Source organism: Typopeltis vanoorti, chromosome 7 (genome assembly GCF_054136105.1).
Source record: "Typopeltis vanoorti isolate ZY-2024b chromosome 7, IOZ_Tvanoo_1.0, whole genome shotgun sequence".
NCBI lineage: Eukaryota > Metazoa > Arthropoda > Arachnida > Uropygi > Thelyphonidae > Typopeltis > Typopeltis vanoorti.
In genome coordinates this window covers 79,320,261-79,334,036 of record NC_143555.1, presented here as the reverse complement: position 1 = coordinate 79,334,036, position 13,776 = coordinate 79,320,261, and the positions used below count along the sequence as shown (strand labels likewise).

The window sequence follows — 13,776 nt, the reverse complement described above, 5'->3', positions numbered from 1 at the left end:
TAAAAACTATAACAAATGTTATGCCTTTAATTGTAATGTCTAAATATTTAAAGAGACGAAGTAAACACAATAAGCACTATGAACACTCTACTACTGGCGCAAACTGCATATAAACAACAGTGGAATTGTGCGATGGATGGTGCCGCATTACGCTAATAGCTCACATCTCACTATGACATGCACATGCTTGCGCAAGTAGCAATATGACACTGTGGTAAACACAGTGGTGTCCTTCGCCCTCCTAAGTGCTACAAGATAGATTTTTATTATTTTTATACAAAATAAGAGAATTGTATAGGATTGCTGATGAAAAAAATAAATATTACAAGCAAATATAAATAAATTAATAAATATATTTATATATCGAGAAAAATTTGGGATGCTGAACTACACTGAAAGATAATTTCATTATGGAGTATGATAATACCATCTTGGGTAGCTTAGTGAATAGCAGTGGTTAAATTCTAAACGAATAAGATCCAAGCCCTTAAAGTAAGGATCATAAATGTGAAGCTATTGTTAGATTGTTGTAACATTTTTTTAAAATTTTATTTATTTATTTATCCTGGTGGAGTTGAAGGCATCAGGCCTTCCCTTCCACACCACCAGAAACATTAAACACAAATACAAATCTTTCCTTTCATTCAACGTATTAATATTATCGCATTGCAACTGATGGGAATCCTGTATTTCTGTGGATTTGTTATACACTTCTTTCTCTTCAGAAATTACACACAAACTGCCATTACAAACTCGTTTTGTATTATCACTGTCATCCGAGCTATTTTTCCATTTAAAGAAGGTACCAATGTACTTATTCATAGTTAAAATAGTAGGCCTACATAAACACAAAAATATTACACAATTTTCTTTGTGCTTCTCACAATCATGAGCTCTGATAAACAACTGCTAATTTGCTGTTCTATTGTTGGTTACTGACAGTGTTGCTAACCAGAAAAGACAAAATTTCACTATGAGTCTGTCAAAATGCTTGTCAATTGCTGCATGATAACGCATTACAGGAAGCTCCAAACCTCCCTGTCCCTTGCATCATGCGTTCGTAATCAGACTGTTGATATTGACTTTATATACACATTCAAAACTGTAAACAATTGTTGAATAATAACACAATAATGTAGGCATAATTACCGTAAAGGGAGAAAAGTCACAAAACAGAAAAATGTTCCTGGGCTGGGCCCCCAGATGAATTTAACCACTGGTGAATAGCATCTTCGCTATGCTGCTAATAGGATTGAATCTAAGATGCCATGAAGTCTTTAGGTAGTAAATAATTTATATTGGCTAGGGTGATATAAAAAAGTATTGTTTCAACTGGGAAAGCTTCCTGATTTTTTTTTAACTCCTATCCTATCCCTTATTTTGTGTTAGCCTTTCCTGGGTGGGAATGCCATTAGAATGCTTGCTGAGGGAGTCACTGCTTCTAGTTTTCCAAGGGCAAAAATTAAAAATCCGACTTAATGTAATTGAAAAGCAAAAAAGAAAAGTAAAAGAGATGGTAGTTCTAGTAGGTAATAATAATTTAAGTAGTGACAAATATAGTATAAGAGAAGATATGAAAGGTCTGCTGGAAGAAGTGAGAAAGAAATATGAGAGTAAAAATTGTAGGATTGCTACCCAGATATGACAGTACCGAGTTAAGAAGGAAGGCAATGATAGCAAATGATTTCAGTTGCGGGCTGTGTAGAAGAAATAGATGGCAAGTTTCTAGATGTGTGGAGTGTGTCTGATGGCAGAAAGACTTGTATAAGAAGGATGGCCTGCACTTGAATTCACTTGGCATCAGGAGCCTGGAGAAATTACTTCTTGGTATGAGACCTAATTCAGAGAGTCAGGGAAACTAGATCATCAAGGGAGGAATGGGAAAAAATGTGTGTAAAAGTTCAGTTTTGGTATGCAAACGTGATAAAGATATGAATGTCTTCGAACATGGTTATGTATGTGGCAAAGGGGTGGAAAAATATGCTTTGGGTTCGGACCTTTTATGTCTGGGGAAGGAAAAGAGAAAATTCTAGAACAAGACCAAATAGATTGCATATATCTAATTATAAGAATAGGATAGGTGGTAATTTATTATGTCTATACACAAATGCCAGGAACATTAGAAAAACAAAGGGTTGAGTTCGTTGCTTTATTGAATATAGTTGTGGCCTAAGATTGTTGGCATTAGTGAAACCTGGCTATCAGAATCAGATATGGTAAGTGGGATCGAGGGTAATAGGTATACTTTTTTAGGAATGACAGAAGAGGAGTACTACTAATGATATCAGATGACTTTAGTCCAGTTAGGGTAGAAACACAAGAAAACCATGATATTAACAATGTCCCATATAGCGGAGGGTTCATCTGGTGTGAAGTGGAGGTTAACAGAATGAAATATATGGTGGGTGTGGCTATAGACCTGGCAGCTCAGTTGCAGAGTACAAAGAAATGCATCGCCAATTTAGCCTTATGGGTACCAAACGAATGATCTTTATGGGTGACTTTAATTTTCCAAATATTGAGAGGGTAGAAGAGAAATCTCATGATAAGAAAGAACAGGAATTTATTGAATTGCTATGAGACAACTTTCTCAAGCAGCATGTAAAAGAAGGAACTCGAGGTCAAGAGTGTTGGATTTGCTCATAGCATCAAAAGGGGTCTCTGTTAAGAATATGGCTATTTTATCACCAATTGGTGACAGTGATCACGCTGTTGCTTCGTGGGAAGTATCTAATTGTATTCATGCTCCGATTAAAACGGGTTACATGCTGAACTACAAAGCTGGAAATTATGATCAACTTAGGAGAATATTATCTTTGGTCCCATAGTATCAGTTACTGAATGGGAAAAATGTCAGTAATGCATGGAAATCTTTGAAAAAAGTGCTTATATGAGGTGGTATCTGAATGTATCCCTAGTGTTCGAAGAATAAATAGGTTGGGAGTGAAATGGATGTGCAACCTTATTAATCAAGAGATCCACAAGAAGAAGATGATGTGGAAAGAATATCATGAGAATAACAGTGAGAGGAGTTATGAAATATATAAAGCTCTGGACAGAAAAGTAATGAGTATTGTGCGGAAAGCTAAATCATAGGAAAAGAAATTGGCCATGCAAGCTAAAGGCAATCCAAAAGAATTTTATTGTTATGCCGCAAGCAAAAGAAAGAAAATGAATATGAAATAATAACTTTATTGAATGCAGATGGTACTAGAGTAATGGAAACTAATGAGACTGTTCAGTTAATGAGTGCTCACTTTGCTAAGATATATCAACCAGGTGTACGTAACATGGTGTGCACAGTGCTACTGTTACATTGGATGAAGAGTCAGAGGTTCATGAAAATGAGGTTGAAAAGCTGTTGCATAACCTGGATAAGAATTTGTCTACAGGGACAGATAGAATATTAACCCATTTGCTAAAAGAATGTTCAGCCAAATTGGCTAGATCTTTCACATGTTTGTATAACTTGAATCTCAGCTCAGGAATGATACCATAGGAATGAGGAATGGAAGGAATGTATGATAGTTCCACTGAACAAGGGTAGTGCAAAAACTGATGTGTCTAATTACCAACCCATCAGTATCTATGGTGTGGTAGTGAAGATTTTAGAGAAGTTGGTAAGAACTCGCATACAGAAATGGGTAGACAAACAAGCTATATTCTGCAAGGAGCAGCATGGGTTTACTAAAGGAAGGTCATGCTATAGCAATTTGCTTATATTTTATAACAATATTACGCCCGACTTGGATAAAGGGAATGGATACTATGATAATGTTGGATCTTTCTAAGGCATTTGATAGGATACCACACAAAAGGCTGTTGTACAAACTGGAGAATATGGGATTGCAACATGAACTCTTGACTTGGATCAGGGAATTTGACAGATAGATAGATAGATATTAAGAAGTGGTATACAATGAAAGGACTGTCATCGACCCATTTCATCTAGTTCTCATCATGCTTGTTCCGGCAGTCGAGGAGTTCCCAATCTCAGACACTTCGTATGTCAGGTCTGCGATCGTGCATTCTCCACTGCAGTTGGCTTTGGCATGCATAGCACCTCGAAACATCCAGCTGAAGCCAACGTTGCAATAAGAACAGAGCGCATCAAAGCACATTGGACTGCCGAAGAAGAAGAAAAGATCCTCGCTGCTTGTGAGATCAAGTTGACGGCTCAAGGGATAAAGAAAATCAATGAGGCTTTATTTAAGGTGTTCCCATTAAGATCCTTGGATGCCATCAAGTATCATAGATGGAAAGCCAGTTAGCCTTAGTTCAAGAATTGGCAGCCCATTCGCCACAGGTAGTATCTCTGTATCTCCTGTCCCTGCCTCTCCATCTTCCAGCCACCATCCTGCTGTTGAAGAAGAAGCTTTGATTCTCAGACTGACATCATCTCTAGATGATCCTCTTCTTCTGGAATATAACCATCAAATTCTTAAATCTCTCATCCAGACTCACCTTCTGGGAATGGATATCACAGATCAGTTTAATGACTACCTCCATGCTGAATTCTTCGAACACTCATGCCTCGTCAACATCAGCCTACGTCTCATTCTACAATGACTTTGTCAAATAGGAAGCAGAGGAAGAGGGCCTATGCAGTCAGGCCCTCTATAAAAAGAATAGAGGGCAATATGCCAAAACCATCCTTGATGGTGCTTCCCCCACCATCTCTAGCAGACTTACATGATGATTTTGTTAAATTCTGGAGTACAGGCTTTTCTGCTCCACCTCCAAACTTCCCTGATTATGATGACCAACCTACGATACTGAGGTCCATTCCTGCCCTTCAAATATACCAGCCTGTCTCCATCCAGGAGATTAAAACAGCTCTTCCATCCAATTTCTCTGCCTCCGGACCTGATGGCTTTCTTGTGTCTAGGCTTCGGAAGGTGACATTGAAGATTCTTCAAGACTTAGTGGACATTCTCCTTTCCAGTCAAGCAATACCACCATACCCACGTGCTTCAAGAACTATCTTCATTTCCAAGAAAGAAACTTCAGGCTGTGCATCAGATTTTAGACCTATTACCATCTCCCCTGTGATACTTAGACTCTATCATAAAATCTTAGTTAAACGACTTCAGCAACATATACAGCATGATTATAGACAGAGAGCTTTTGTCCCTTCAGATGGCTGTGCTGAGAATATATATCTTCTTTCTTTTCTTCTCTCTGATTCCCGACACCACCTTAAGCCTCTATATATGGCGTCGCTGGACCTCCAAAAGGGCCTTTGATAGTGTCTCCCTTCCTGCTCTCCTTTAAGGGCTATCTATTGCTGGATGTCCAGAACCCTTTCTTTCCTATGTTAGTAAAGAAACTGCATCATAGATGAGTTTCTTCACTCTCTTCCTAACCATATAGGCTACTCTCTAGGTGCTTCTTCCTTTAATGCTATGGCCTTTGCAGATGATCTTATTCTCGTAGCCTCTACTAAGATAGGCTTGCAGGAACTCCCTGACCGGGCAGTTGACTTCTTCTCTATTCAAGGCCTTTCTATTAATGTAGAGAAGTCCTGCTCTTTAGCTCTTGTACCCACTGGTCATGACAAGAAGCTTAAGGTCGAGACTATAGTGTTTTTCCCTGCACGGGAGGCTGTTGCATGCTTTGACCATCCTGGAAGAGTGGAGATACCTCGGTATCATGTTCACCACAAAGGGAAGGTCTTCTGTCCCTTCTATCCTAGAAGCTGGGATTGCTTCTTTGAGGAAAGCTCCTCTTAAGCCCCAGCAAAGACTGTTTCTCCTTTCCCACTATCTCCTATCTTGCTTTTACCACAAGTTGGTGCTTGGTAGGACATATATCTCGGTACTGTCTCAAATGGACAGGGCTATCTGTTCAGCCGTGAGATCATGGCTCCGACTGCCACCTGACACCTCTCTACTGCATATTTCCATGCGAGGGGGAAGGATGGTGGGCTTGGGGTTCCATCACTTAGATGGCTGATCCCATGCCTGCAGCTGTCAAGAATAGCGAAGTTAGAACTATCTTCTTCCCCTATCTGCAGAGAGGCGTTCTATAGCCCATTAATACAAGAAGACTTGAGGCGGGCTAAAGGCTGGTCCTATTATCAGGGTACCTTGAGTCAGCACCCACAGAACACAAGAGGTGGGTATCTCTGTTCTGTAGATGGTGCTCCTTTAAAAGAGTCATATCTGGTGCCTTTGAAGTTCAAAGGTCACACAGCAAAAGTTGCAAATACAACTCAGAGGATAATTGCAATGTTGAAGCGAATCTTGACATGTAAGGATAAGGAAGTCATTTTGCCTCTTTATATTATTATTATCCCAAGATCCCATGGAGTCAAAGACTCATCGAAGACCAATCATTCACAACTCTGCATGCAAAAAAATGCTGCTTCTCGCTCCCCTGCTCACACCCGCGTCATACAGTTTCCAGGGATGACCTCTGGTTCTCCCCTGATCTCCCACTGCTTTCTGTAGACCCTCTCCAACATATTGACCCTATAACAACCCCTTACTAACTTGTGGGTCTCTATCACATCTCCCCTCTTCCTCCTATCCACTAGACTCTGTAAATTGTAGACTCATATTCAACATTCCAGAGGTCAGAAACTACCTTAGTCAGTCACCTCTGGACCCTTTCCAACATCTCTTCGTCGCTTTTGAAAACCAGGTGACCAAATCTGGGCACAGTAGTCCATGTGTGGCCTAATCAAGCCCCCCCCCCACACACACACATACACAATTTGCTGATGCCTATCAGATAACCAGTCTCTGATCCAATGCACTAATCTAATATCCAACCCCATCCGCTTTAGTTTGACTATCAACTTATCATGTGGTAATCTATCAAAAGCCTTTGCAAAATCTATGTATATTACTGTGTATCCCTCTCTTCTGTCCAAGGAAGCCATCACCTTATTCTAATAAGTAAGTAGATTACTAAAACATGACCTCCCTTTAGCAAATCCATGCTGTCCATCAAAGATAATACCATTGTTGTCAACCCAATTCTGGATCCTGGTTCTCACAAGCTTCTCTCACAACTTAACCACAACACCTGACTCACAGATAGGCGTATAATTTGATGCTTGAGTTCTATCACCTCTCTTATGAAGTGCCACAATCTTGCCCTCCTTCCACTCCTTAGGAACTTGACCCAGTGCAAAACTCATATTAAAAAATATGTCAAAGCAGATGTCAACTCCCCGGCACATTCCTTCAGAATATGTAGTGATATATTATCAAGTCCCACAGCCTTATTAACATCAAGTTTGCTCAACTCCCCATACACCTCATGCTCACTTACAGTCAGTCTCTCCTCACCATCATAAACTGCTCGCAATCTCTCCATGAAGTCCCATTCACAAGAATGAAAAACCTTTATGAATTGCTCATTAAGTATTTTCACCATATCATCTGCAACAGCTGTCCTTATACCATTTTCTCCAATCAATGTCATCCTTCCATAATCATTCTTTTTTTTTTTTGCTGGCTACATATCGGAAGAACTCCCTTGAATTACTTTTGGCTTCATTAGCTAACTGTTGCTCATAATTCACTTTTGCTACCCTTACCAACCAAGTCACCCACTTTGCCTGGTCTTTGTAATCCTCATGAAATTGGTTATTACCAATTTCATGAGGATTATGCTGCCTCCATAATGCCCGTTTTTCTGTATTGCATGCTTAATCTCTTCATTCATCCATTTCACACCTATCTTATTTAACCTTCTGACCCTTGGAATACATTTAGACATTGCTTCTACTAGATAGTTCTTGAATATCCCCCAAGCTCCATTGATCTCTTTTCCAGTTAACTCCTCATTCCATGCCACACCTGCAAGATGTCTCCTGAGCTCTTCATAATCACTACCCTTGTAGTTCCACATATTATATTATATGGCTTTGATAATACCACAACTTGATTACTGTGCACAGATTTGGTCTCCCAAGTTCAAAGAGGATAAAGAAGCTGTGGAGAAGGCGCAAAGAAGTATTACAAAGATTATATCCAGATTATGGGATTTATATTATGAGGACAGATTGTGAGTATGTGTATTGCAGACTCTGGTTAACAGGAGAAATTTATTTGCAGTCAAGAAAGGGATAAGAGCTAAGTTTTTCTCCCAGAGAGCAGTGAGTAAGTAGAATAGTTTGCCTTTAGAGGTAGTGAGTGCATCTAGTGTGTGAATGAATTTAAGGGAAGGTATGACAGCTGGTTTGGGTGATTTATAACGTCCCTCAATGAGTTCTTGACTCCTTGGAGGTCTCAAAAAATAATAACAACAACAACAACAATAATAAAAGCAAACTATCAAAAAAAAACTTATCACGACATAATGTAAAGTTTAGTTCATATTTCTATAATAAAGAATTCCCATAGATAAAAATTTCAGAGAAAACACAAGTTTTCTCTGAACTTTTATGAAACTCTATAATAGAGTTCTCTGTCTAATTTATCTGGCTGACACCAAACTATTGTACATGTCATCGTAATTTTTTTTAGTATATTCCAGTTCATGGCATCAGCACTTTCCCAGCACCTGGCCAGCGGTGAGCTGTGAAAATTTTAACAAAGGGCTCGCATCATTGAGAAAAAAAAAGCTGTATTTAACACAAAAACTTTTATTAATACAGCTTCTGTACAAATTCCAATCAAAAGTATGAGAGAACAATCAGCTCTAAAGGCTATCATTTTTAAACAAATATTTCATGATCTAAACATGAAATATTTGCACACAATCAACTGTGTTAATTTATCTTACATAAGAAAAACATTTTTTAACTATCAAAATATAATAAGAATGAAATCGTTTATAAAACATTTGATTCGCTAGTGGTTTTACCATATGATTGGCTACCAGAAGAGAGAAGGGTAAAGATAGCGCATGCGCTTATTTTATTTTCAAACTTGGGCACATTTGTTATAGAGGATTTGAAATAATAATTCCAAATAATCTATACACTGCTGAATAGACTAATTTTTGTTAGGTTACCGTATGAGTTTGTCGCTTAATATGTTTCAAAAAAAATTTTTTTTTTGAAAAAATAAAAAAGAAGAACAAGGGCTCACAAATTTGAGAAAAAATTAACAAAGGGCTCGTGCGAACCCCTTATAGCTCACCACTGCTTCTGGCTCACCTATAAGCAAAATAGCCAAACAACTGATAAAAACTTACTAGGGTGTTAACATGAAACCCTTCCTACATATAAAATATTGATTTGAGGGGGAGAAAATTCACAACTTTGCCCTCTAAGATGCCATGAACTCTTTAGGTAGTAGATAATTTATATTGATGGAATGACATAAAAAAATTGTTTCAACTGAGAAAACGTCCTTATTTTATTTTTTTTTTTTTTTATCTCTATCCTATGCAATCTCCCTATATCTTGTTAGCCTTTTCTGGATGGGAATGGCATTAAAAACTATCAAAAAAACATTTCATGACAGTGAACCTACAGATATCATTTAGTTCATATTTCTATAAAAAAAAAAAGAATTCTCATAGATAAAAATTTCAGAGAAAACAAAACTCCATAATGGAGTTCTAATTTACCTGGCTGACGTCAAACTATTGTACATGCCATCATAATTTTTCTTAGCATGTTCCAGTTCATGGTGTAACTTGGATACTTTATCTTTGGCTTCTCCATATTTCTGTGTTAATTCAGAGATCTGTCTGCACATAGAATCATGTTCCTGCCGCTGAAGAGATTCTTTCTGGGTCAAGATTATCTTCTAAAAAATGGAAGTATATAGCAATCAGAAAGAAAATCATTAAAACTGTATGTTCCAATAACTTTTAGATTAATTTTAGGTGAGAATGGGATTGATTTATTTTGTGTTAGTGTGTTTATTCTTACTCGGAAAATAAACTTTGTTAACTAATGGATTAAGATTATAAGCAAGTTGCTGATGTAGAGTACATGCATATACAATCATTTTTACTGCATTTGGTTTATACTAAATACAGGTAATCAAAGTCATACAACCAAAAGTTTCAATTGTACCAATTGTTTCCAAATCATTATAATCATTCCTTATGCCACTAAATGTCACTATCATATTATTACAAACTACTGAAGATGCCAAGTTCACAGTGATGTGTACAGGCTGTTCTCAGCATAGCTTTGTTCATTGTGGAAGTGAAATGTCTTTTTCCAAGCCGCAATGAGTTTTTATTTTGGAAAGCTATTTCACTAATCATTCTTAGGCATGTGTTAAGAGAATTAAGAGAATGCAGGTCAAAACTATTAAAATAAATCATCATGGCATGAAAGAGTTAACAAAAGATGAGCGAGTGGCGTTGTATGGCGACTCCATTATTAAAGGTGTGCTAGAGGATAAAATGCACAAGGTATGTTTTCCAGGCAGTAAAATGAGTAGAGTGATTGAGGCATTGAACATGAGGCGGGAACGAGCAAAAGAGTTAATTGTATTAATTGGAACAAATGATTTGAGAGAGAACAAAGAGCATGTCAAAATGAATGTCAGGAGACTGCTTGGAAAGATAAAGGAGAATAGTGTGACAGGAAGGGTGGTCAGTGTGTTGCCTAGGTATGATTGTGGTGAAATGAGGCGGAGAGCAAGGATTATGAATGATATTCTGGCTGAAATGTGTGAGGAGATGGGAGTACAGTTTGTTAATGTGTGGAATGAGTTTGAGGGACGGAGTGAGCTGTATGGGAGCGATGGACTGCATTTGAGTGGTTATGGTGTGAGTCGCTTGGAGAGACTGCTGCTGGAAGGTAGAGAAGTGAATAGAGAGAATGAATCAGATCAAGAGGGGAGTGATGTGGAAGAGCAGGAGAGTAAGACAGGAGAGATTGAAGGAGTGGAAATGAATGTGGAAGTGAGTGGTATGAGTATAGATAATGAGAGAATGGGTGTGCAAGAGGAGCAGGGAAACGGGGAGGCTCAGGGTGGACAGGGATACACAGCGTGAGAAAGGTGGATGCTCCAAGAGGAGGTGAGAGAATGTGTAGGCAGGAAAGTAATGGGATGATCAGGGATCAAAAGGAAACAGATGGAATTGCAAAGGGTTCTAAAATGAAGAAGCAGAAAGGGAAATGGCCCCAGTCCAGCATGGAGAGATCACATCGAGTGAGTGGTATCAGTGGAACTAGCTGTAGATCCAGAAATGAGTTGTTGTGTTTGTATACCAATGCTAGAAGTATAAGAAACAAGGCGGATGAAATGGTTGCACTAATTGCGTCTGTGCACCCAGAGATTGTCGGAATAAGTGAGACATGGTTAGATGAGGATGACATCCTGACAGGAATAGAGATGGAAAGGTATGATGTGTTTCGCGAGGATAGAAGGGGTAAAAAGGGAGGGGGAGTGCTATTGATGATAGAGAAAGAGTTATGTCCATACAAGATAGAGATGCAAGGGGGAAATGGGGCCAGTGGTTTTGAGGCAGTATGGTGTGAGATAGAGGTGAATAGAATCAAATACTTGGTGGGATGTTGTTATAGACCTGGTAATGTGGATGGTGGTGATAGTGAAATGTATAGTCAAATAAGCCAAGCAAATAAGAAAAGGGTGATCATTATGGGTGATTTTAATTATGGCAATATAGACTGGAATGAAGAGATAGCAACTGGAAGTAAAGAAAATGAGTTTCTTGAGTTTTTGAGGGATAACTACCTCAGACAGTATGTAACAGAGGGCACAAGAGGATTAAGGGTCTTGGATTTGGTCATCTCATCGGAGGATGTAATTATCAATGAGGTATCAAATCATCCACCAATTGGTGAAAGTGACCATGAGGTGATTACTTGGGTGGTTGCCAGCAGTGCAAGGACCCCTGTGAAAAAAGGGTATATGTGGAACTACAAGGGGGGTGATTATGAAGAGCTCAGGAGACAGCTTGCAGGTGTAGCATGGAATGAGGAGTTAGCTGGAAAAGAGATCAATGCAGCTTGGGAGATTTTCAAAAAATATTTAGTGGATGCAATGTCTAAATGTATACCACGGGTGAGAAGGTTAAATAAGTTAGGTGTGAGATGGATGAATAAAGAGATTAAACATGCAATACAGAGAAAAAGGGCATTGTGGAGGCAGCATAAGAGAAGTGGAAGTAACCAATTTCATGAGTTCTACAAAGACCAGGCAAGGAGAGTGACTTGGTTGGTGAGAGTAGCTAAAGAGAGGTATGAACAGCAGTTAGCTAATGAAGCTAAAAAGAATCCTAGGGAGTTCTTTCGATATGTAGCCAGCAAAAGAAAGAATGATTATGGAAGGATGACATTGATTGGAGGAAATGGTATAAAGACAGCTGTTGCAGAATGTGTGGTGGAGATACTTAATGAGCAGTTCATAAAGATCTTTCAATCTTGTGAATGTGACTTCATGGAGAGATTAAGAGCAGTTGATGATGGAGAGGAGAGACTGACTGTAAGTGAGCAAGAGGTGTTTGGGGAGTTGAGTAAACTAGATGTAAATAAGGCTGTGGGACTTGATAATATACCACCGCATATTCTGAAGGAATGTGCCAGAGAGTTGACACCTGCCTTGACATATTTTTTTAATACGAGTCTTGCACTTGGTCAAGTCCCTAAAGAGTGGAAGGAGGGCAAGATTGTGCCACTTCATAAAGGAGGTGATCGAACTCAAGCATCAAACTATAGGCCTATCTGTGTGTCGGGTGTTGTGGTTAAGTTGTTGGAGAAGCTTGTGAGAACTAGAATCCAGAGTTGGGTTGACAACAATGGTATAATCTTTGATGGACAGCATGGATTTGCTAAAGGGAGGTCGTGTTTTAGTAATCTACTTACTTATTACAATAAAGTGACTGCTTCCTTGGACAGAGGAGAAGGATACACAGTAATATACTTGGATTTCGCAAAAGCTTTTGATAGAGTGCCTCATGATAAGTTGACAGTCAAACTAGAGCAGATGGGGTTGGATATTAGATTAGTGCATTGGATTGGAGACTGGCTATCTGATAGGTATCAACAAGTTGTGTATGGGGGTGCAATATCCAGGAAAAGAAAAGTCACTAGTGGAGTGCCTCAGGGATCTGTTTTAGGGCCATTACTATTTAACTTGTATATTAATGATATTGGCAAAGATTTGGATGGAGATATTCAGTTGTTTGCAGATGATGCAAAGTTGGGACGAACCATAAAGAGTAGTGAAGATGTTGTGGCCTTGCAAGAAGACTTGAATAAATTGATTGATTGGGCAAGCAAATGGGGATGTGAGTTCAATGTTGCAAAATGTAAGGTTTTAAAATTTGGAAAACAAAGATGGGATGCAGAATTTATGCTTGGTAAGAATATATTGTTGGAAGTAGAGGAAATAAGAGATCTGGGAGTGATAGTGGATAAGGATCTAAAATTTAGGGGTCACATCGCCAAAATTGTGAAGACAACACAAAGACTTCTGGGAATGATGAGGAGGACACTGACGTGTAGAAGTAGGGAGATTCTTGTTCCATTGTATAAGGCTTTGATTAGGCCACACATGGACTATTGTGCCCAGATTTGGTCACCTGGTTTTCAGAAGGATGAAGAGATGTTGGAAAGGGTCCAAAGACGACTGACTAAGGTAGTTTCTGACCTCTGGAATGTCGAGTATGAGGAAAGATTGAAAAGATGTAATTTGCAGAGACTAGTGGAGAGAAGGAAGAGGGGAGATATGATAGAGACCTACAAGTTGGTAAGGGATTGCTATAGGATCAATGGTGGAGAAGTTCTACAGCGAATAGTGGGAGATCAGGGGAGAACCAGAGGTCATCCCTGGAAACTGTATAAAGAGGGTGTGAGTAGGGGAGTGAGAGGCAGGTTTTTTTCGT

At 38.9% G+C, this 13,776-nt stretch overlaps 1 protein-coding gene across 1 annotated transcript in view; it reads right to left on the bottom strand.

The window, feature by feature from the left end:
- LOC150104804 (progesterone-induced-blocking factor 1-like) overlaps positions 1–13,776 on the bottom strand; it is a 363,656-nt gene that overhangs the window by 229,755 nt on the left and 120,125 nt on the right. Inside the window, exon 4 of the mRNA XM_090395645.1 lies at positions 9,532–9,713. Within this exon, the coding sequence (XP_090251771.1) occupies positions 9,532–9,713 (182 nt within the window). The remainder of the gene's footprint in view (positions 1–9,531; positions 9,714–13,776) is intronic.